Raw genomic sequence first — 25,744 nt, forward strand, 5'->3', positions numbered from 1 at the left:
TAACATGTCCTCTACTTGTCCATAAGCCTCTTTTCTTGAGTTGTCTGCCATCTCTAATGAGATTCTAGCAGCTTGCACCTCAAATATTCTAAGTTTCTCCATTACAGAGAGTGGCATGAGGTTTATACCTGACCCAAGGTCACACAGAGCCTTCTCAAAGGTCATAGTGCCTATGGTACAAGGTATGAGGAACTTTCCTGGATCCTTTTTCTTCTGAGGTAATCTCAGTAATTCCAATGCATTTAGTTCATTGGTGAACAGGGGAGGTTCATCTCCCCAAGTCATTTTACCAAATAAGTTGGCATTCAGCTTCATGAGTGCACCAAGGAACTTGATAACTTGCTCTTTAGTGACATCCTCATTCTCTTCAGAAGAGGAATACTCATCAGAGCTTATGAAGGGCATAAGGAGGTTCAATGGAATCTCTGTGGTCTCTAGATGAGCCTCAGATTCCTTTGGTTCCTCAAAGGGAAACTCCTTATTGATCACTGGACGTCCCAGGAGGTCTTCCTCCTTGGGATTCACGTCCTCTCCTTCCTCTCTAGGTTCGGCCGTGTTGACTATGTCAATGGCCTTGCATTCTCCTTTTGGGTTTTCTTCTGTATTGCTTGGGAGAGTACTAGGAGGGATTTCAGTGATCCTTTTACTCAGCTGGCCCACTTGTGCTTCCAAATTTCTAATGGAAGACCTTGTTTCATTCATGAAACTCAGAGTGGCCTTGGAAAAATCAGAGACTAAGTTTGCTAAATTAGAATTGTTTTGTTCAGAGTTCTCTGTTTGTTGCTGAGTGGATGGAAAAGGTTTATTATTATTAAACATGTTTCTTCCACCATTATTAAAGCCTTGTTGAGGCTTTTGTTGATCCTTCCATGAGAAATTTGGATGATTTCTCCATGATGAGTTATAGGTGTTTCCATAAGGTTCACCTAAATAATTTACCTCTGCGATTGCAGGGTTTTCAGGATCATAGGCCTCTTCTTCAGAAGGCGCCTCTTGAGTACTGTTGGATGCAGCTTGCATTCCATTCAGACTCTGAGAAATCATATTGACTTGCTGAGTCAATATTTTGTTCTGAGCCAATATGGCATTCAGAGTATCAATTTCAAGAACTCCCTTCCTTTGAGGCGTCCCATTATTCACAGGATTTCTCTCAGAAGTGTACATGAACTGGTTGTTAGCAACTATGTCAATGAGTTCTTGAGCTTCTGTAGGCGTTTTCTTTAGGTGAATGGATCCACCTGCAGAAGTATCCAATGACATTTTAGCTAAGTCAGACAGACCATCATAGAAGATATCCAGGATAGTCCATTCTGAAAGCATGTCAGTAGGACACTTTTTGATCAGTCCTTTGTATCTCTCCCAAGCTTCATAGACGGATTCACCTTCTTTCTGTCTGAAGGTCTGAATGTCCACTCTAATCTTACTAAGCTTTTGAGGAGGAAAGAACTTGGCTAAGAAAGCCTTGACCAGCTTATCCCATGAGTTCAGGCTATCCTTAGGTTGAGAGTCCAACCAGAGTCTAGCTCTGTCTCTTACAGCAAAAGGGAAAAGCATGAGCCTGTAAACTTCAGGATTTACTCCATTAGTCTTTACAGTATCACATATCTGCAAGAATTCAGTTAAGAACTGAAAAGGATCTTCAGATGGAAGTCCATGAAACTTGCAGTTTTGTTGCATCAGAGAAACTAGCTGAGGTTTCAGCTCAAAATTGTTTGCTCCAATGGTAGGGATAGAGATGCTTCTTCCATGTAAATTGGAATTAGGTGCAGTAAAGTCACCAAGCATTCTCCTTGCATTATCATTATTTTCGGCTGCCATCTCCTCTTCTTGTTCGAAAATTTCTGAAAGGTGCTTGCTAGATTGTTGTAATTTAGCTTCTCTTAATTTTCTCTTCAGAGTCCTTTCAGGTTCTGGATCTGCTTCAACAAGAATATTCTTGTCCTTGCTCCTGCTCATATGACAAAGAAGAGGGTACAGAAAAATAATAATAATAGAGATCCTTTTTACCACAGTATAAAGGTTCCCTGTGTGAGTAGAAGAAAGGAAGAAGAGAAAATCTGAACTCAGAAAGAGATAGGGGGTTCGGATTTTTTTAGTGGGTGAGGGCGAGATGTTAGTAGATGAATAAATAAAAAGAAGGAGATGAGAGAGAAAGAGGATTTTCGAAAACAATTTTTTTGAAAAAGAGTTAGTGATTTTCGAAAATAATTTTTGAAAAAGGTTAGTAATTTTTTGAAAATTAAAATCAAAAATTGAAATAATTAATTAAAAAGAAATTTTTGAAAAAGAGGGAGATATTTTCGAAAATTAGAGAGAGAGAGAGAGTTAGTTAGGTAGTTTTGAAAAAGATAAGAAACAAACAAAAAGTTAGTTAGTTAGTTGAAACAAATTTTGAAAATCAATTTTGAAAAGATAAGAAGATAAGAAGTTAGAAAAGATATTTTGAAATCATATTTTGAAAAAGATAAGATAAAAAGATATTTTTGAAAAGATATGATTGAAATTAATTTTGAAAAAGAATTGATTTTTTTAAAATCACAATTAATGACTTGATTCACAAGAAATCACAAGATATGATTCTAGAACTTAAAGTTTGAATCTTAACAAGTAACAAACTTCAAATTTTTGAATCAAAACATTAATTGTTATTGTTATTTTCGAAAATTATGTGATAAAGATAAGAAAAAGATTTTTGAAAAATATTTTTATAATTTTCGAAAATAAAATAAAAAAATGAAAAAGGTTTGATTTTTGAAAAAGATTTTGAAAAAGATGAGATTTTTAAATTGAAAATTTGATTTGACTCATAAAAACAACTAGATTTTAAAAATTTTTGAAAAAGTCAATTCAAATTTTCGAATTTGATGAGAAGAAAAAAGGAAAGATAATTTTTTGATTTTTGAAATTTTTTTTTGAATTTTTTTTTTTGAAAAACATAAAAATGATGCAATGCATGAAAATTTTAGATCAAAACAATGAATGCATGCAAGAATGCTATAAATGTCAAGATGAACACCAAGAACACTTTGAAGATCATGATGAACATCAAGAACACATTTTTGAAAAATTTTTGATGCAAAGAAAACATGTAAGACACCAAACTTAGAAATCTTTCATGTTTAGACTCTAACAAACGAAAAATGCATATGAAAAACAACAAAAGATGCAAAACAAGAAAACATCAAGATCAAACAAGAAGACTTACCAAGAACAACTTGAAGATCATGAAGAACACTATGAATGCATGAATTTTCGAAAAATGCAAGATGCATATGCAATTGACACCAAACTTAAAATATGACTCAAGACTCAAACAAGAAACACAAAAATATTTTTGATTTTTATGATTTTCTAATTTTTTTGGATTTTTTTTGAAGATTTATTTGAAAAAGGAAAATAAGGATTCCAAAATTTTTAATATGAATTCCAGGAATCTTGCATTCTTAGTCTAAAGCTTCAGTCCAGGAATTAGACATGGCTCACTAGCCAGCCAAGCTTTCAATGAAAGCTCCGGTCCAAAACACCAGACATGGCCAATGGCCAGCCAAGCTTCAGCATGTAACATCAGAGAATATACTGCTCATTACTTATCAAAGTAACTTGCCTCTATGCTGATGGTTTGGAAGCCTCAGTCCAAAAGAATTTAGACATGGCTTTACAGCCAGCCAGGCTTCACATGCTTCATGAAACACTAGAATTCATTCTTAAAAATTTTGAATAATTTTTTTCGAAAACAGGTGAGAAAATTTTGAAATATTTTTGAAAAATTTTTGAAAAGAAAAACGAAAAGAAAGTTACCCAATCTGAGCAACAAGATGAGCCGTCAGTTGTCCAAACTCGAACAATCCCCGGCAACGACGCCAAAAACTTGGTGCACAAAATTGTGATCTCCAGGCTCGAACAATCCCTGGTAATGGTGCCAAAAACTTGGTGCTCTGATCTCAATTCATAATTGTCACAACTTCGATACAACTAACCAGCAAGTGCACTGGGTCGTCCAAGTAATAAACCTTACGTGAGTAAGGGTCGATCCCACGGAGATTGTTGGTATGAAGCAAGCTATGGTCATCTTGTAAATCTCAGTCGGGCAGATATAAAACAGTTATGGAGTTTTCGAAAATAAATAATAGAATAAGGATAGAGATACTTATGTAATTCATTGGTGAGAATTTCAGATAAGCGTATAGAGATGCATTCGTTCCTCTGAACTTCTGCTTTCCTGCTGTCTTCATCCAATCAGTCCTACTCCTTTCCATGGCTGGCTTTATGTAAGGAAATCACCGATGTCAATGGCTACTTTTAATCCTCTCGGGAAAATGGTCCAAATGCTCTGTCACAGCACGGCTAATCGTCTGGAGGCATCACCCTTGTCGATGGTAGCATCCTCTTCCTCACTGTGAAAATGGTCCGATGCGCTGTCACTGCAGGGCTAATCATCTGGAGGTTCTCGATCATGCCGGAATAGGATTTACTATCCTTTTGCGTCTGTCACTACGCCCAGCACTCGCGAGTTTGAAGTTCGTCACAGTCATTCAATCATTGAATCCTACTCGGAATACCACAGACAAGGTTTAGACTTTTCGGATTCTCTTGAATGCCGCCATCATTCTAGCTTACACCACGAAGATTCTGATTAAGAGATCTAAGAGACACTCATTCAATCGAAGGTAGAACGGAAGTGGTTGTCAGACACGCGTTCATGGGGAATGATGATGATTGTCACGTTCATCACATTCATGTTGAGGCGCGAATGAATATCTTAGAAGCGGAAGAAGATGAATTGAATAGAAAAATAGTAGTACTTTGCATTAATCTTTGAGGAACAGCAGAGCTCCACACCTTAATCTATGGAGTGTAGAAACTCTACCGTTGAAAATACATAAGTGAAAGGTCCAGGCATGGCCGAGATGGCCAGCCCCCAAAACGTGATCTAGGATAGCATAAAACTGATCAAAGATGTCTAATACAATAGTAAAAGGTCCTATTTATACTAGACTAGCTACTAGGGTTTACATAAGTAAGTAATTGATGCATAAATCCACTTTCGGGGTCCCACTTGGTGTGTGCTTGGGCTGAGCTTGAATGTTACACGTGCAGAGGTTATTCCTGGAGTTGAACTCCAGTTTTGGTGCCAGTTTGGGCGTTGAACTCCACTTTGCAGCTTGTTTCTGGCGCTGGACGCCAGAATTGGGCGGAGAGCTAGCGTTGAATGCCAGTTTACGTCATCTATCCTCGAGCAAAGTATGGACTATTATATATTGCTGGAAAGCCCTGGATGTCTACTTTCCAACGCAATTGGAGGCGCGCCATTTTGAGTTCTGTAGCTCTCGAAAATCCACTTTGAGTGCAGGGAGGTCAGAATCCAACAGCATCAGCAGTCCTTCTTCAACCTCTGAATCTGATTTCTGCTCAAGTCCCTCAATTTCAGCCAGAAAATACCTGAAATCACAGAAAAACACACAAACTCATAGTAAAGTCCAGAAATGTGAATTTAACATAAAAACTAATGAAAACATCCCTAGAAGTAACTAAATTCTGCTAAAAACATACTAAAAACAATGCCAAAAAGCGTATAAATTATCCGCTCATCAGTCGTCTTCTTGCTTTGAGCCTTGCCATCAGCTTCTTCCTCGCCATCAGCTTCTCCTTCGCTCTCAGATTCCTTTGTGCAACCCGATTTGGTGAGTTCCCCCTGTTCTTTCTGTTTCAACTTTGTTGCTGCATCACTGCACTTTGATTTTGTTGCCAAAATAATTTGTTGCTGAAAGTTGAATGTGTTGCTGAAATTTGTTATAGCATAGTTTATGTTTTTGTTGCTGCCTGAAAGTTATCATAGTTATCATAGCTGAATTTGTTGCTAGAACTCTAGAAGTAGAATTTGTTGTTAAGTTGAATTTGATGTTGAACCTATCATAAATGTGGTTGTTGCTAGAAGTAGAATTTGTTACTGGATAACTGACTTGAGTTGAATTTGTTACTGAACCTTCTTGTTGTGTTGCTTAAAAAATGCTAAATCTTTTGTTGTTGTATGTTAAGGGATAAGAGATAAGAGAGTTAGTCAATAACAAAATCAGTTTGGTACAGTTAGTTAGGGTTTGTTATTCTGATGTCTGATCTTTTTCTCTTTTTCAACTCTGTTATAAATAAAGCTCTTGCATCCCTCTAATAGGTGTGTAGAATTGATTCATTGATGGAAGAATAAGATGAAGTTAATTCAGTTCACTAGTTTCTTGTACCTCTCTCTTCAAACTCTTCTTTCTCTGTTTCAGATGTTCTGCATAACATCATAATGCAGTGTTTCTTATGGAAGATATAGATGCAAATCAAAGTGAGAAAAATGTTGATCAAGCTCCAAATTTGTCCTATGAAGATATAGATGTCGATTTTAAGATCACTTGGACTTGATTATCGATTATGTTATCTTTTGCTTACTCTTGTTTATTTAAATAAAGAAAGTATTTTGTACTAGAAACTAGTTTATTATCTCTTTTTGCATCATTAGTTGTCTAAAAATTAACATTTGATTATTATTATTATTATTATTATTATTATTATTATTATTATTATTATTATTATTATGTTTGTAAAGACTTGCATTTTAAGTTTTAATATGTAATTTTAATTTCATTTATATAATTTTATATTTTTTAAATTATGACCGGGTCAACCGAGTGAATCAGTGATCCATCGGTTTAACTAGTGACCCGGTCATATGACCGGGTGGATTGCCGATTCAGTTCTGATAACTATAATTGTAGATTTGTAGCCCTTTTTTCTTACTATATAAGTTTTAGTATATTAAAGGCAAAATTTCCAAGGCGTAGAGCGAAGAAAATGGTCAAACAATCAACTCAATTGAAGGAACTTAAAACCCAAATGCAGCAACCTCAATTCAAAGAGCTTGAAATCGAAGGTACAGCAAAATCAAATAACAAATTTCTTGATCAGCATAAAGTTTTCACTATTTATTTATTTTTATTAAACCTCTACCTGTGTGTTTGTGGCAGTGGAGCGTCAAATCAGTGCAATTAAGGTGGTTCGTAATGTTGAGATTGAGCGATTGTTGATGGAACTTCGTTTGGTTCGGTCGTGTTTCAGTGAGGAACAGCTCCGGAAGCCAATGCTGCAGGTCTTCGAAGAAACCTTACCGAATCCCTCAATTGTGAAAGATGAAGGGAATGGAAAATTTGATGTGAAGTGGAAAGAGAGAGGGAGCAGAATGTCCACGACTTGTGGTGGTGTAGGAAGAGATTTGCACGCTTCTCTGTTCTAGAGGCTTTCGATTGCTTTTCCTTCGGAATGTCCTTTTTTGGTTCCTCAGTTTGGTGGTTTTGAATACTCTAGCAATACTGGTAGTGTTTAGTTTTCTCTTTCGATTTAACTCATTTCATATCTGAATTAAAGTTTCCTAAATTGAATTTAAAAAAATGGAAATGTATGTTACGAAACAAACTATTGTTCTGTGCCCCTTTAAATGTTTGAGTTCCTTCAATTTTGAACGATTTTACTATAGATATTATAGTTCTTATACATTTTGGCATAGATTGTAGTTGATACCTGTTAGTTTACTTCTTTGTTGGTAGGGAGAACAGGATTTCTTGGTGATGAAAATCTTTATTTTAAGGACTTTGTATGTTCTCTATCTTATCTGTGCACTTTGATTAATTATATTTTGTAACATCCTTAGCTGGCTTGTTTGGGTCACTTACATAGGACTTGATGCGACATAAAATTGGGGTAGCTGTGTAGGAGCAGCATTAATATAGCACTTCCATTCTCATTTCCATGATGTGCTGAAGCATCCACGAATTGATTTGAATGAGAAATGTTGCTATTCATTTAGGATCCTTTCATGTGCAGATGGAAGAGAACTTGTCTCTATTACTAGTTTCATTGCATACGCTGCTAAATCTATTATGACTAACTTAAACAGCTTGCAAATAAAAACTAATTAGTGATTGCATTGTATTGTGATAATATGAATTGATTGAATGTCTGTTACATAGGTTTTTAAGGAGCCATGTGAAGCTCAGACTCTCACAAGTCAAGAAGGTCTTCAGACTCCCAATGTCTGAATTTTCTCCCTTTATTTTTTACCTTTTGTTTTTTATGGATGACTTTATGAACTCTAGTATTCATTGCTGAAGCTATTTTTTAAACAGTTGTGATTGATTTGGATTTGTTGCCTTTTGCAGGTGAGTAGTCAGCACTTGTCTGTTGGGATGACACCCAAAACCCTTAGGCTTCCGAAACCTAGCGAGATGCTTCTCTCTGTCCATGGATCACCTTTTGGTGTTTACAAGGAAAGTAACATGGAAGCTATATATGGTATGAAGCAAATTTTCTATTTGAAACTATTGCTATATCTTGTTCATTTAGTTTCCTTGTTGCATGAAGAGATACTTTTCTAAAAATAAACTACCAAGAATGGTACTCGAAAGTTTATGCCGCTAATAAAAATAACCTAGAAAGATAACAAATAAGCTCCAAAAAATTTAAAAAGTGAGAAAACTAACCGGATATTAGTTATATTTTTTCATAAAATACTTTAGATATTAGATTTCGATGCGATTTTTTGTAAGTATTATTAGAAAAATGAGACTTTGTCATAGTTAAAATTTGGTGATTTGTCAAGGAATTTTTTCAATGTTTTTTGTGAATGATTGAATTTAAAATAAAATACATAAGTTGTTTGCTAAATACAAAATTCCTTTATCATTTATGTAAAAAAAAATATGATATTTTTGTTAATTTTGTCACGTTTTTAAATCTTTTGAGACTTCTTTGTCATTCATAGAAATCTTATTTGGTTATTTTTCATAGCGATATGAGTTTTTTGGTGCAATTTCAATAGTTTACCATGTTCCTAATAGCATGTGAGCTATTTTTAGCTCAATTTGTTAGTTACTTTATAAGCTAAGCTCTTAAGCCGCTGAGCTACTGAGCTTGAGCTAAAAATTTGAGCTCATTTATTAAATGAGTCAAACTTAACTTTGCTATATTCCATGAGCAGGATTTGGTAGAGTTGATGGAAGGTATCCTGGTTCGAAATTTCACAAAATACTTCCGTTGTTAGTATAGCCCAACCGATAATCAATCCTCAATCCTAAATTAAGAAAGGGTGGTTGTCACAAGTGCTAACCGCAAATAAGAATGTAACCGGAGTATTTAGACTCCGGGTCGTCTCACGAAGAATGGGCAAGCATGTGCTTTAGCATTGATCAGAAATACAGGGTTGAGACTCATGGTGATGAAAATTAACTACCAAGCTTGTCATGCAAGAAATCTTAAAATGCAAGAAACTCTAAATTTAAGCAATTAACTAAATCAAGAACTAGCAACTAAGAATTTTGGTTTTTCAAATATGAATCAAAGGTACTCTTGACTAAGTATGGGAATTGGGGTCTCTATCCTTGTCTTCAACTATAATTAGCCAATTGTGACGAACCAAACTCACTAAGTCTACCTCAAAGAACCTTAAGTACGTAACATTTACTCCTAGGGTTGAGGTACGTCAAGTGGTTTGACCAATTTCAACCCATAAGTCCCAACCAATCTACTAATTAGTAGTGGGTTGGTGTTAATGGGTGTCAATTTGGTCACTAAGGGTTCTCCAATCAATAATCCAATGAGACCCAATGACTCAAGGTCACCCAATTCTCATAACTTAGACCAAGAGTAAAAGAAACTACTCCATAATTAAAGCAAATATTTCATCAAACACATAGAATGCACTAAATAGAGACATGTTCAAATTACAATTAAATTGAGAATTATGAGGACCCACTAACAATCATCTATAAAAACTATACAATTAACACTAGCAATCACAAGAAGCATCAACATATTCATAGAAATCAACACCCACAATGTTCATGAATTGGGGTAGAAAATTGAAAAGCAACAAGACAACACAATCAAGATAAGATCTAAACAAAATAACACTAGAGGATTCAAATTGAGTGAACAAGAGTATCAAACAACAAGATCCAATCCAGTAATTTCACAATGGGAGATCAAAATCAAGCTAGATCTAGGGAGGAAGAAGGGTTCCCTCTCTAGATGAACAAAAACTACCCAAAAACTCAAAATGTGTCTAAGTGTCTAATGTGTGATCCCCCCTTGGTCCTACAATCCCTGGGTCATTTCCATGCAGAGCTAGCCTTCAATTGGGCCCCTCTAGGCCTCAGAAATCGCCAGCCACAATTTCATTAATGAGGTCACGTGCTGGTCGCGACGCATGTGCGGCAGGTGCGCGCGCGCGCGCCGATGAGCTCCTGAATCCACGCGTACGCGCACGGTATGCGTGCGCGCCGATGACAATTCTTCCAATGTGCGCGGGAGCGTCAGCTATACGCGGTGGCCACAATAGTACGCATCCACGCGTAGCATCCACGCGTGCGCGCCAGGTGCACGTGCGCATCGATGACTGAACTTCAAGGCTCCAAAGCTCCATGTTTCTTCACTGGTGCATGCTTCTTTCTCCTCTTCTAGACCAATCCTGCTCTGAAACTCTAAAATCACTGAACAAACACATCATGGCATCGAGTGGTAATAGAAGAGATCAAAATATAGCAATTCCGGCTCAAATAAGCTTGTTTTCAATCACAAGGTCAAACACGGATGGAGATACAAAACCATGCAATTCAAGTGGATAAGTGCGGAAAATATTGACAAAATCCCCTCAAATCAGCACAAGATAAACCAGAAAATTTGGATTTATCAAACCTCCCCACACTTAAACCATGCATGTCCTCATGCTAAAGATAAGAAGACCAAAGGATATAGGGAAAAGAGAGTTGTGGAATGCAACTAATGCAAATGCATCTACCTACTTGGTCAAGGGTGAATCTATCCTCCAAGAATTTATGGGAATACATAGGGTTAAGGTGACATGATAGTCCAAGAATCCTACCAATTAAAAGCATCACAATGCAATGAACATAACTTGCAAGATGTACGCTTGTGAAAGCCGGGAACAAGAAGTTGAGCATCGAACCCTCACCGGAAGTGTATCCGCTCTATTCGCTCAAGTGTATAGGGTTCGCCACTCAATTCCCTTCCAATCATGCTCTCCAAGATTTGTCCTTCATCTAACAATCAACAATTATTTTAATGCATGCATACAGTTATCATGAGGTCTTATTTTCGGTTGTAATGGGGCTAGGGTGAGGGTAAGGATGCATGTATGGCCAAGTGAGCTTAAGATTTGTATCTTTGATTAGCTTAGATCCTCACCTAACACATACAATAACCTATGCAATTCTAATACATAACCTAGCTACCCAATTATCCACTTTTCCTCATGCTCATGTATTTCTCTTTAGTTCTTCATCTGCATGCATTGGTGATCATTGGCTTTGCCTTGGGGTAATTTGTCCCCTTTTCATTGTTTCTTTTTCTATGTTTTTGTCTCTTTTGTTTTTTCTTTTTTTTTTCTATTCTTTTTTTTTTACATTCTTCCTTTTCTTTCTTTTTGTTTCTCTTTGCTTGTCCCCTTCTTTTTGGGGATTTTATGTACAAGAGTGCTAATGCATGCGGTCCAATCATTCAATACATAAGTATGTTCTTACCTCCCAAAATTTTTTTCATTACAATTACAAAAACCTACCTTTACATCTACCCAAGTTCCCAGGTATTCCCTCCCAATTGAATAACACACACCCTCACTCACCTAAGCTAATCAAGGATCCAATTCCAGGGACATTCATTGTTTTCTGCTTAGGGGTGTTGACGTGCTAAAATTAAGAACAAAAGGGATTATTATAGGCTCAAAGTTGGTTAGCAACGGTAGATAAGGGTTCAGGCTATTTTGGGGAAGTGAATATTGAAATGATGGCCTTAATCATGTAAATGCATTCATTCACCAAATAAAGGACATATAGAGTCAGACAAAGCAAGGATTACACTCATGGAAAGAGAACGTTCACACACAAGAAGGAAAATAAGTAGTCATAAGATGTGACCACGCCATTAGGCTCAAGTCCCACAAGCTTGTGTTCTTAACTCAACAATCATGTTCCAAAGTACATTCTTCTAGCAAGTTTGTCACAAAAATTTTTTTTTTCAATTAATTGGTAGGGTGCCCTAAAAACACATTTTCTCAGAAAAGGAAGTTATTACTTTGACCAAGTGTAAACTAACTATCATGCAAGGAGTATTCACAAGCAAAAGTTAACTAACATGCAATCTACTGACTAATCAAGAACATCCATGGGTGAGGAAGATATGGTTACCCATGGAGATCGGTCGAACGACCTCCCCACACTTAGAATATAGCACGGTCCTCCGTGCTACTAGCAATGCGCAAAGGACGGTCGGGACCAGAACTAGCACTATCCTCTTCATCGGAGCTCCCGTCAGTTGGGTTCAAAGTGGATGTGAATATTTCAGGTTCCTTCAGTTTGGGGGTAACACAACACAGAAGCTTCTTGATGTAAGTATAGCGGCGTTGGTTGCGCCGCTCATATCTATCAATCTTCCGGTGGAGATCTTCAATTCATTGATGGGTGGATCTTTGTGGTGGTAGTGATGATGATGTGGAAGGAAAAATAGGCTGCGGGGTAATGTCAAGGCTTGGGGTAGTCAAGGGAAGCTGTAAGTATCTCCCACTCGGGACTACATCGCCCTTGGCCAGAATTATAGCCTTCGTGTCCGTGGTCTCCCAAGGAACACCCGCTGCAGCGACTAAAGTAGATACCAATGCTGGAAATGGCAAATTACCTCGAGCATGGACTTGACTCATTGCTTGTTGGACAAGAAGTGGAATGTTCACCGGTCTCTCTGTGAGAACACACCAAACAAGCAAGGCAAGATCCGCCATGAAGGACGACTTGTGGGTGCTAGGTAGCACATAGTGGGAGAGGATCTGGGCCCAAGCTCTAGCTTCCACAGTAAGGTAACGTGCATCGATGCACTTGGGCCGCATCCGGAGTCGTCCTTGGGTCCAAAATGTCTCTGGCTCAGCGATGACTCGAAGAATTGAGTCCCAATCAAACCCAAACGCACTCTGCTGACGTAAGACCTCTTGGTATCCATCTATTTCCCTTGGTACCGGTAGGACATTAAGCACTTGTTGAATAGCCTCTTCTAAAACCGGGACTTGCTTTCGGCGCACATATACTGACTGAAGAGATAGGAGGTGGTAGTTGGTATAAAACTCTACCACCCACGAGAGATTGACCTCTTGTGGTTTTCTCAGAAGAAAATTACATCCTCGCCGCTCGATGCGGGGTAGGATACAATGGGCAATCTTGTCCGGAGGGGTGAGTAGATGCTCAGCATGATAGTTCCAATCAACCATGGCGGCGAACACAAGTTCACAGAAGCGGTTGGGGAACCTTGAAGAGTCCCTTTCCGGATTGCTCTTCTCTTTTTCATCAATAGGAGCGGATGCCTTCGCTTTCTTAGAAAGAGGTTTGGCTCCTAGTGTAGGATGCGCCTTGGAAGATGACTTTTGGGCGCCCTTTTTGTGGCCGATTTCCTTGGTTCCTTCCCCTTGCCTTTTTTGGTTGCCATTCTGAAAAAGGAAAGAGAACAAAAAACATTAAACCCAAATAATCATCTCATGGAAAACATCATGCAAGTGAGAAGTAGTGCCCAGAGTAAATTGTGGATCTTGAAGACGCGACAACTGCACATGTGATCAAGAACAACTAAAGAAGCATGGGTCACAACACTTAGCATGGGATGCAAGAGCGAATAATGCATGCAATGTGGCATGAGAAGAGTGCACTCAAGTATCCAAAAGAAAGAACAAGTCATGTGAAGCAGGGGCGAAGTTTAAAGCTGGGCTGAGCGGCTGGCGCACGCGCGCATAGCGCGCTAGCGCGCCGATAAGGGTTGGGTAAGGGACGCGTGCGCGTCCCTTGCGCGTACGCGCGAAGATTGGCACGGGGTAGGCCCAGAGTAGACTTAACTCTCTGGTTGTTGTACCAGAGTTGGCGTGCGGCATAAGCGACGCGGACGTGCACAGTGCGTGTTCGCGCGTATGAAGAGGGTGGCGACCGACGCCGACGCGCCAGGTGCACTTGCGCGTCAGGTCGCGGGAACAGAGCAGGCACGACTTTGGCACAACTCTCTGGTTTTTGTACCAGAAAGCTCAGAATACACACACGACGTGCGCGCACGGTACGCTTGCGCGTCGATAGCGAGACAGCAGGGTTGCGCGCAGGCGCCACGTATGCTTGCGCGTGGGCCGCCTGACACGAAGTGGGCACAAAAGAGGCACAACTCTCTGATTTTTTATACCAGAGTATAAATGCACCACCGGCGCGCGCGCGCGCACGGCGCGCTGGCGCGCGGATGCCCAATTTCCCCCTTCTTTTTTTTGTTTTTTTTAACAACACAGGAAAAAGAAAATGTAATTCAACATACTCTTGGTATACAATCAACTAGATAGGTTGAAAAAACACTCACAAAATCATACAACACTCAAGATGAAATATTTCAACAACACAACCAATACAACAAAGATTGCCAAGGTTGACAAAATCCTAATGAGTATCACAACATTCAAACAAATTCAACTATACCTATCATATCAACATATATCAAAACAAGCTCAACAATCATCAAAAATCATGGAATTCACAAGTATCTAAGCTAGAAACAAGAAAGTATATACAAGAACGATCATACCGCGATGGGGTGTCTCCCACCCAGCACTTTTCTTTTACGTCCTTAAGTTGGACGATCCTGTGCTCAAGCTTCCTCTTCTTTTGGTGCATCCTCTAGGAGGAGCACTTCCACTTCCTTGGGTGATTTGTAGCCATGGTACTTCTTTACTCTATGGCCATTCACCTTGAAGGTTGTCTTACTTTGAGGATCAAACAGCTCCACTACACCATAGGGTTTAACTTCCTTCACCTTAAAGGGACCTTTCCATCTTGAACGGAGCTTTCCAGGCATGAATCTGAGCCTCGAGTTATAGAGGAGAACTTTGTCACCTTCATGAAAATCTTTCTTCTGAATGTGGTGGTCATGGAATGCCTTAGTCTTTTCCTTGTAGATCCGGGCATTTTCATATGCCTCTATTCTAAGATATTCAAGCTCCTCTAACTGCAATTTTCGGGCTACACCCGCCTTGGTGATGTCCATATTACACTACTTCACTGTCCAATAGGCTTTGTGTTCAACTTCCACCGGGAGGTGGCATGCCTTACCATAGACGACTCGAAAGGGGCTCATCCTTAACGATGTCTTGTAGACCGTCCTGTATGCTCACAATGCATCTCCCAACCGAGTGCTCCAGTCCTTCCTTTGTGGGTTTACCACTTTCTCCAGGATTCGCTTAATCTCTCGGTTTGACACTTCTGCTTGCCCATTTGTTTAGGGGTGATATGCAGTTGAAACCTTATGTGCTATCCCATAGCGCTTGAGTAGTGCTTCTACTTTTCTGTTACAAAAATGGGAACCTTGATCGCTCACGATTGCTCGTGGCGACCCATAACGGCACACAATATTATTTCTAATGAAAGAAATCACAGCATTGGTGTCATCAAGGTGAGTATGTATCGCTTCTACCCACTTTGAGACGTAGTCAACCGCTAACAGGATATACAAGTACCCACTTGAGTTGGGAAATGGTCCCATAAAGTCTATGCCCCATACATCAAAGATTTTGCAAAATAGCATGGGTTGTTGAGGCATTTCATCCCTTTGAGATGCATTCCCTGACTTTTGACATTGGTGACATGACACACAGAATTGGTTAGCATCTTTGAACAGCGTGGGCCACCAGAATCTACAATCCAAAACTTTTTTCGCCGTCCGTTGTGGGCCAAAGTGGCCACCAAACTCGGACGAGTGACAAGATTCAAGAATTGGTTGGATTTCAGATTCTGGAACACATCTGCGAATTACTTGGTCTACTCCTCTCCTCCATAAGTAGGGGTCATCCCAAATATAATATTTGGAATCACTCCTTAACTTATCTCTTTGGTGTTTGGAAAAGATGGCAGGGTAAATCTTAGCAACCAAGTAGTTCGCCATGGGGGCAAACCAAGGAAAACTATCCGAAATAGCATGCAAACCTTCTAAAGGGAATGATTCATTGATCGGAAATGGATCATACTTAAGATTTTCCAAGCGGCTTAAATGATCCGCAACTAAATTTTGTGATCCACTCCGGTCCCTAATCTCAATGTCGAATTCTTGCAAAAGCAAGATCCAACGTATGAGCCTAGGTTTTGACTCATTCTTTGTCAATAAATATTTCAAGGCAGCATGATCCGTGTATACCACTATCTTAGAGCCTAGCAAGTAAGATCGAAACTTATCCACTACACTGGGCGCGTAGTCCAACCGACGCTTAGCTTGCTGAGTATGCAATAAAGTCCTTTCAATTTCTAAGTCAAGCTCCGCTAAGCTAGCATTTAGTTGGGACTGAGTCATCAAACTTGAGAGTCATAGCTCATGTACACAAGAAATCTATACTAAGAGCAAAATAGAGAAAACAAGTAAACTATCCACACTATCAACATATTCACATAACCAATGCTAAGGCATATGTTGCACTCATTCTCCGGCAACGGCGCCATTAATTTGGTAGAGTTTATGGAAGGTATACCGGTTCGGAATTCCACAAAATACTTCCGTTGTTAGTATAGCCCAACCGATAATCAATCCTCAATCCCAAATTAAGAAAGGGTGGTTGTCACAAGTGCTAACCCCAAATAAGAATGTAACCGGAGTATTTAGACTCTGGGTCATCTCACGAAGAATGGGCAAGCATGTGCTTTAGCATTGATCAGAAATACGGGGTTGAGAATCATGGTGATGAAAATTAACTACCAAGCTTGTCATGCAAGAAATCTTAAAATGCAAGAAACTCTAAATTTAAGCAATTAACTAAATCAAGAACTAGCAACTAAGAATTTTGGTTTTTCAAATATGAATCAAAGGTACTCTTGACTAAGTATGGGAATTGGGGTCTCTATCCTTGTCTTCAACTATAATTAGCCAATTGTGACGAACCAAACTCACTAAGTCTACCTCAAAGAACCTTAAGTACGTAACATTTACTCCTAGGGTTGAGGTACGTCAAGTGGTTTGACCAATTTCAACCCATAAGTCCCAACCAATCTACTAATTAGTAGTGGGTTGGTGTTAATGGGTGTTAATTTGGTCACTAAGGGTTCTCCAATCAACAATCCAATGAGACCCAATGACTCAAGGTCACCCAATTCTCATAACTTAGACCAAGAGTAAAAAAAACTACTCCATAATTAAAGCAAACATTTTATCAAACACATAGAATGCACTAACTAGAGACATGTTCAAATTACAATTAAATTGAGAATTATGAGGACCCACTAACAATCATCTATAGAAACTACACAATTAACACTAGCAATCACAAGAAGCACCAACATATTCATAGAAATCAACACCCACAATGTTCATGAATTGGGGTAGAAAATTGAAAAGCAACAAGACAACACAATCAAGATAAAATCTAAACAAAATAACACTAGAGGATTCAAATTGAGTAAACAAGAGTATCAAACAACAAGATCCAATCCAGCAATTTCACAATGGGAGATCAAAATCAAGCTAGATCTAGGGAGGAAGAAGGGTTCCCTCTCTAGATGAACAAAAACTACCCAAAAACTCAAAATGTGTCTAAGTGTCTAATGTGTGATCCCCCTTGCTCCTACAATCCCTGGGTCATGTCCATGCAGAGCTAGCCTTCAATTGGGCCCCTCCAGGCCTCAGAAATCGCCAGCCACGATTTCATTAATGAGGTCACGTGCTGGTCGCGACGCGTGCGCGCCAGGTGCGCGCGCGCGCCGATGAGCTCCTGAATCCACGCGTGCGCGCCGATGACGATTCTTCCAATGTGCGCAGGAGCGTCAGCTATATGCGAGTGGCCACAATAGTACGCATCCACGTGTATGCGCCAGGTGCGCGTGCGCATTGATGACTGAACTCCAAGGCTCCAAGGCTCTATGTTTCTTCACTTGTGCATGCTTCCTTTTCCTCTTCTAGACCAATCCTGCCCTGGAAACTCTAAAATCACTGAACAAACACGTCACGGCATCGAGTGGTAATAGAAGAGATCAAAATATAGCAATTCTGGCTCAAATAAGCATGTTTTCAATCACAAGGTCAAACACGGATGGAGATACAAAACCATGCAATTCAAGTGGATAAGTGCGGAAAATATTGACAAAATTCCCTCAAATCAGCACAAGATAAACCACAAAATTAGGGTTTATCAAACCTCCCCACACTTAAACCATGCATGTCCTCATGCTAAAGATAAGAAGACCAAAGGATATAGGGAAAAGAGAGTTGTGGAATGCAACTAATGCAAATGCATCTACCTACTTGGTCAAGGGTGAATCTATCCTCCAAGAATATATGGGAATATATAGGGTTAAGGTGACATGATAGTCCAAGAATCCTACCAATTCAAAGCATCACAATGCGGTGAACATAACTTGCAAGATGTACGCTTGTAAAGGAGAATAACATGGAAGCTATATATGGTATAAAGCAAATGTTCTATTTGAAACTAATGCTATATCTTATTCATTTAGTTTCCTTGTTGCATTAAGAGAAGGCGACAACTCCTTTTGTTTAACATCTGCATACTTTTCCAAAAATAAACTTCCAAGATGGTACTCGAAAGTTTATGCCGCTAATAAAAATAACCTGGAAAGATAACAAATAAGATCCAAAAGATTTAAAAAGTGAAAAAACTAACCGGATATTAGTCATATTTTTTCATAAAATACTTTAGATATTAGATTTCGATGCGATTTTTTGTAAGTATTATTAGAAAAATGAGACTTTGTCATAGTTAAAATTTGGTGATTTGTCAAGGAATTTTTTCAATGTTTTTTTGTGAATGATTGAATTTAAAATAAAATGCACAAGTTGTTTGCTAAATACAAAATTCCTTTATCATTTATGTAAAAAAAATATGATATTTTTGTTAATTTTGTCACGTTTTTAAATCTTTTGAGACTTCTTTGTCATTCATAGAAATCTTATTTGATTATTTTTCATAGCAATATGAGTTTTTTGGTGCAATTTCGGTAGTTTACCTTATTCCTAATAGCATGTGAGCTATTTTTAGCTCAATTTGTTTGTTACCTTATAAGCTAAGCTCTTGAGCCGGTGAGCTACTGAGCTTGAGCTAAAAATTTGAGCTCATCTATTAAATGAGTCAAACTTAACTTTGCTATGTTCCATGAGCAGGGTTGTATATTCATTTATCGGTTCACATAGATATGTAGATGCCTGAGACCTTGGCATAATATCACCTATATCATTATATATTATCAATAATAATATATAATATCTCAATTATTTGCATAATGTGTCTTGTAGATTAAATATGTTGAAAATAAGTATGTACTTATAGCCAAAAGCTTAATTAATATCTAAGGGTTAATGTTTAAAATGGTCTTTGAAATTTTACTCGTGCATCAAGATTCCATAATAAGATTAAGCTCAATAATAAATCAGTCAAACCATGAGTTGAGCTAAATATTATCAAGCTGAGTTTGAGCATTGTCAATTTTGGGGTTGACTTTGCATAATTTCAACCCTTGATTTTGTTTTTGTTCTTTCACACTGAATGAAAATCTTGGAATCTTCCAGAATACTCTAGTTATGATATCTATTATTATCTGCAGAGTCAGAAGAAGGTTAAATGCCTGCTAAAGCTATTATGCGCACTAACAGTACCATCCTCTTCATCTCCTTAGAGGATGGCCATGTAAATTTGGTGGCGCCTAGTTCATCATTTTTCATTTAATGTTCTACAGTTTTAGATTAATGCCATTGACTAATTAGATCGAAGAAATGCAAGTATTGGTTTTCAGTTGCTAGACCATTCTACAAAGTTGCTTATACCATATAGTTTCAAATTCAGTGTTGGTTTATACTTGGGGAAGCATAATTATTAGATTATTACATAGTTACATTGAGGTTCAGTTATTTAGTCAGTAATGAGAATTATTCTCCTAAATATGTATGTTAGGATTGGTTTCATTCTGTTAAGAGTAGTACAAACTACTTAAAATGAGTATGTAAGTGATAGCTATGATTGATTGTATCGGTCAACCTCATTTTAAATTTATGCTTAGATTTTTCTCCCATCCTACTCAATTTGTCTGAGCCTCCGTGCATTCCATTGGCTATTGACATTTGTTAACCCTTCATGTTATAAATTTTAATAATTTGAATTGTGTATTCTCTTTGCTAATAGATGTTTTATATTGTTATGAAAACCATCATGTAGTATTTAATCTGAAAGTAATAGCAGAAGCAATAGAATAATAGCAAGCGGCATACAATCCCATAAAAAAAGAAAAGAAAAAGGTAGACGTAAGTTGATTGTGCAATAAATCTTTCTCCTTTTTCACCCTATCGACGTTTGCAATGTAGCATTAAGATTAAGTCCAAAGTAGTTTTTGAGATTGTTCGTTTGCACCGGAAAAGTTTTTGAGATTTTAAATATATTATGAATATCTTTAAGATTAAAAAAATTGTATTATTATCATTTCAACAAATATTTATCGTCAAAACTAAAGTAACGTCTTTTTGTCTAAGTCAAGTTACTCAAGATATGATGTGTAACTCGACAGAGAGGGGATAGGAACCATGTGGTGCAATTTTTTTAATCTTGGAGATTTGTATAGTGCAATTAAAATTTCGGTGATTTTTTTTGTGCAAGCTGCCAATTTTAATGACCACTTTAGAGTTTAACAGAGTTTACATCGTAATATTTTCTCTTATGTTGCAAATAGTTGGTATTTTTTTTTCTTGAAGTAGTTGGTGTTTAATCCATGGTCTGACTATTGGCACACTCTTCGCTCAAAGATAAAGTCTCTGTATTATATTTAGTGGAAAGTCTATAAGAATGAGTTATATGTTAGTATCCTGTTTAGTTGAAGATAAATATAGAAATTGAAATAAACAAAATTACTAAAATATCCTTATTAATAAAAAATTAAAATTAGAATAAAATTCCTATTCGGTCATCCCACACATTGAAAACGAAAGAAATAAAGAAAGAGAGAGCAGAGACTGAATGAAAAGATAGGGAAGAAGAGGAAGGAAAGAGAGAAGAGGGGAGGGAGAGACGACGTCGATGGTATGGGTGTTCGTGCAGTTTGGATCGGTTTTGAGTCAAACACTCATTTGATTCGAATACTAATTTTACTTGAGGTGCGGTTTGGATGGAATCGGATTTGTGGTTTTGTAAATTACAAAATTAAACATACATAACAAGTTTCAACATCAAATTTTAAATAACAAACAACAGCATAACGAATCTCAATAGTATATTTAAAAATCAACAATAACATAATAGAAATAAAATTTATAAGTTGGTAAAAATAAATAAATAATTTTTTTAATTCATAAAATATTCATTAAATAATAATAATAATAATATAGGATTTTCATGTTATTGGTATTTTTTTCTCATTATTTTTTTATGGTAAAGAGGAACTCTTATCCCCTTGTCCTACCCAGTTTGTTTAGTTTTCTCTTCATATTAAAAAAAGTCTTCTTTTATCAAGAAAAAACAAAAAAGAAAAGAAAAGAAAAGAAAAAGAAACTTTTGTTGGGTAGGTTATAGGCTATTGTTTTTGCTATAGAGTAACTTGGTAGGGGTACCTTTCCCTGCTTGATTTGTTACGAAGACTATTTAATATATTTCAATAATTAAATATATTTAATATTCAATTAGGATTTTATCCAAATTGCAGGACATTCAAGAGGCTCATGCAGGGCAAATATTGATTTCTGGAATCCTATATTGTACCTTTATTTATTCAAGATTTAATTAAGGGTCTTGTTAACAAGTGTTAAGGCGCTTACTAAGAATACTATAAGAACAAGTAAATGTTAATTTTTTTTTAATTTTTCTGTGCACTTAATGCAAACCAAAACTTTTCTATTTTCTCTCTTAACCAATGCCCATAGGAAACTCTCAAGTTAAATCTTTTAAATTAATTTGTAAGGCTCTAATTGTATAGTTTAATCAATTTTTTAGGCTTAATTACTGTCAATCCTTCTCAACAGCTGTTAAACATTCTGAATTTCTGATAATTGAGTCTTTTGTTGTTAGCAGTCTCTGCCTATTGATGTAGAGAATGAATTGCACTCAATTTTGAACTTAATCTTGTAGTAGTATGTTGCCTAAGTTAGTTTTATATTGGCCTTAATACATGATTACTTGTCTAACTTTTTTCCATCCATTGGTTATTAGGAGATACTTTTACCGATGGATCAGTTAAATACACAATGACTTCCATGAATGTTCCTGAACCTGTAATGTCATTAGCTGTACAGCCAGTTTCAAAAGATTCTGGAGGGCAAGTAAGTAGTTTCTTTATGTAACACACTGACCACCCTGTCCCAGCTTATCATGTATTTGATTTTCTTGGTATATCACTTGTAGTTTTCAAAAGCTTTGAATCACTTCTAGAAAGAGGATCCTACATTCCGTGTTGGTTTAGACCCAGAGAGTGGGCAGGTAATGTTCTATTCTATTTTTCTAGATCATAAAAGTGGCAAATTTGTTGTACTTGCAATGACATAGTTTACCTTTGTTGTTAGACTATCATTTCTGGAATGGGAGAACTACATTTAGATATTTATGTTGAACGTAGTCGAAGAGAGTATAAGGTACCTATTCCTTTCCCATGCATTAATGTTGTTAATCCTTGCTGATACTGGTTTTATATTTCCTGCTTCTAGAGTTTCATTATTATGTTCCTACTTGTTAAGGTTGATGCAACTATTGGAAAGCCCCATGTAAACTTCAGACTGTTACACAACGTGCTGATTTTGATTATTTACACAAGAAGCAATCTGGAGGGCAAGGTCAATATGGACGGGTAATCGGGTATGTATCGGTAATTTTTATATTAGTTACCATACATAAGATTTTTTTTTATTAAAATCATATTAGACATGTGGATTGCCCGAGAGTGGCACTTTGCACTATGATCGTCATATGCTCTAATTATAATTATTATTTGTATCCCACTAATTTACATCTCACATTTACAAAATCAATAATCAAGATTTGGATTTGTTTCTCATGAAAGTGTTAGATATAAAATCGTGTCACTGACCAACAATTTAAGTTCATGGGAAAGATGGTTCATATCATGGTATATTACTGTACCAGAACCTATTCTATGGTTGTTTTTGGGTCACCCCAAAATGTCTAGTCAACCAAATAGCAAGTCTTTGTCCAGTCTTGAGCATGAGAAGGTATATTATAGTTCCACATGTCCTAAGGATAAGGTGTGGTAGAAGCCTTTACAAGTCTAGGGCAACCCTCTCCCTTGAGCTATTTTTTAAAGTTTAATTAGAGTGACTGAGTTTCAATAATGGTGTAAGAGCTTCTATGACTAGACAGAGGGTTCAATCCTTGTTGTCTCTCAATTATTCTTAATAAAAGCTGCATCCCAAGATAGGATGGACCTGTGCATTGTCCATTCTTCAAACTCAAAAAGAATAAGCGACATTCGTGTGAAGGGGCCTGTTCGATATTAAACCATTCTTTTGAGTTTTACCTTTATCCAATTACAATAATTACAACTTTAGGAGAGATACTTACTGACAAACTGTTAGCATCAAAGATATAACTCCAAATAAAGTTTAATTGCAATTACAATTACAATTTTCAATACCCTATGGTTGGAGCATAGAACATGTGAACCAACCTTGCAAGAAATATAATGACTGTGACTTAGTCTTGATTAACTTTCTCTCAAACAACTGCATGTCTAAATATGCATAGACCTTGCATGCAAGGCAAGATTAGGGAGTAGGCACTGTTTGAAGAACTGTTTGATCATTACAAGATTCTTTAATTATTTTTCCCCAAGTTTTAACTTACTGAATATTACAAGATAAATATGCCGTTGTAGTGTTTAAATTATATATTTTTTGTATTAGGCTCAATAAGTACTTTCTAAAAGATAAAAAAAAGTAACTTATATTAATCTTACAGCAAATTGTTTATTCAGAAATTACTTTTTGAGAAGTTCCTTTTAATATAAGCGCTTGACAAAAGAGGCATTTTTGTCCATGTTAGTTTTTAAACAAATTTGTCTCAATTTATATTCTTTTCTGTGTGGTTAGAAATAAAATTAAGTTGATGCGTTATTAAAAAAAATTAAAGTTAGTCAAAAAAGTTTTTTTAAATAAAAGGTGTTGTGAATTAATAAATGAAGAAAGTATACATCGTGATTTTCAAACAATGTCATCCAAACTAAATGCATGTCTCTTAGGAACAGAAAATTGCTGGTATTCAAGGGCAATCAAATTTTAGATAGGGATTTTCATTTACTTCCAGACTTCTCCATGTGTATAAATATCCTTTTTCTTTTCTCAATAAAAGTGTAATAATCCTTAGATTTAAAACAAATTGGATAAAGCCTTCTTCTCTTTGCTATGGTTCTGGTTCTGGGCTAATGGCTTCCGTATAAAGTATATCTTACTTTATGATAGCAGCTGATTGTGAATTTGTGATGTTCCAACTTATCCCTAATCACCTTTTGTTTCTTGATGCTTAGTGAATTCACTATGTTCTATGTTTGCAGGTATATTAAACCACTTCGAGCAGGATCACCAACTAAATTCGAATTTGAAAACCTCCTTGTTGGGCAAGCTATTCCATCAGGTTTTATCCCTGCAATTGAAAAAGGTTTTAAGGAAGCCGCCAACTCGTGAGTGAAATTTTCATCATTGCTTATTTGTGATTTCTACTTTTAGTCTAATTGTTGTTCAACATATATTATCTTATTCCCCATGAATGTAATAAAGACCACCGAAAAATGTAATGATGGAATAAGTGAGCATTCAAAAGTAATTTATGGGGACTAAGAATGTAATATTAAGGAAGCCAAAGTTCATTCATTGGCATATTTACGAAACATCAATTTTATTATGCGATTCAGCCATGATAGTATTACAATACTCATTTTATGGTAACGTAATGTTGCTTTCATACAGGGGGCTTTAATTGGACATCCTGTCGAAAATCTTAGAGTTGTCTTGATAGATGGTGCTGCTCATGCCATTGATTCTAGTGAACTTGCATTTAAGTTGGCTTCTATCTATGCTTTCAGACAGGTTCTTTACAATTCTGCATCCATATTCATAACATTGCACATATCATCCTGATAATATTGTCCATAGTTTTTTTCTCATAGTAATGACCATATTCTTTGATATTTGTATCAGTGCTATACAGCTTCCAGGCCATTTATATTAGAACCTGTTATGCTTGTTGAGCTGAAAGTACCAACAGAATTCCAAGGAGCTGTTGCTGGTGACATTAACAAGTGGGGTTCTTATTTTATTCTATCCTTGTTTCTCTTTTCAAATGGTTTATTTATGATATTAGTTTATTTATGATAATTTTATCTATGGTATTGGTTTATGATATTGGTTTATTTTATTCTATCTTTGATATTGGTTTATTTATGATATTTTTATCTATGGTATACGATGTCAGATTTTTTTTTTTATTAAATTTTAATTTAGGTTAAGAGTTTTTAAGTCATCTTAATTAGTGGCTAGAAAAACTGACAGAATGCTTTTTGAAAAAACTGACAAAACCTATGCTTTGCCTCTGATACCACTTTTTGACGGTGATTATAATGTGAAAAAGGTTAATGAACTCCTCAATTTTTAGATTTATATACACTAATAAATTATTACTCATAATTATAATATAATAAAGAAGAACATGATGAGT

General features: G+C 36.7%; 1 protein-coding gene, 1 non-coding gene and 1 pseudogene across 2 annotated transcripts; all 3 read left to right on the forward strand.

The window, feature by feature from the left end:
* Positions 1-1,315: 1,315 nt before the first annotated feature.
* Positions 1,316-1,422, forward strand: LOC112732047 (small nucleolar RNA R71). Its single transcript, XR_003167788.1, has one exon. It is a non-coding gene; the product is annotated as a small nucleolar RNA R71 (small nucleolar RNA).
* A 5,412-nt stretch (positions 1,423-6,834) lies between these two features.
* Positions 6,835-9,081, forward strand: LOC140177173 (uncharacterized). Its single transcript, XM_072210002.1, has 5 exons — positions 6,835-6,913; positions 7,008-7,192; positions 8,007-8,069; positions 8,196-8,328; positions 9,014-9,081. The coding sequence occupies exons 1-5, from the start codon at positions 6,835-6,837 to the stop codon at positions 9,079-9,081; spliced, it is 528 nt and encodes a 175-aa protein (XP_072066103.1).
* Positions 9,082-22,212: 13,131 nt separating this feature from the next.
* LOC112726212 (elongation factor G-1, mitochondrial-like) lies at positions 22,213-25,431 on the forward strand (annotated as a pseudogene).
* Positions 25,432-25,744: the final 313 nt, after the last annotated feature.

Source organism: Arachis hypogaea, chromosome 12, assembly GCF_003086295.3.
Source record: "Arachis hypogaea cultivar Tifrunner chromosome 12, arahy.Tifrunner.gnm2.J5K5, whole genome shotgun sequence".
Classification (NCBI taxonomy): Eukaryota; Viridiplantae; Streptophyta; class Magnoliopsida; order Fabales; family Fabaceae; genus Arachis; species Arachis hypogaea.

Coding starts and splice junctions, on each gene's coding strand:
- LOC140177173 (XM_072210002.1), top strand. CDS start 6,835: ATGGTCAAACAATCAACTCAATTGAAGGAACTTAAAACCCAAATGCAG. Junction 6,914..7,007: donor CAAAGAGCTTGAAATCGAAG/GTACAGCAAAAT, acceptor TGTTTGTGGCAG/TGGAGCGTCAAATCAGTGCA. Junction 8,070..8,195: donor AAGGTCTTCAGACTCCCAAT/GTCTGAATTTTC, acceptor TGCCTTTTGCAG/GTGAGTAGTCAGCACTTGTC.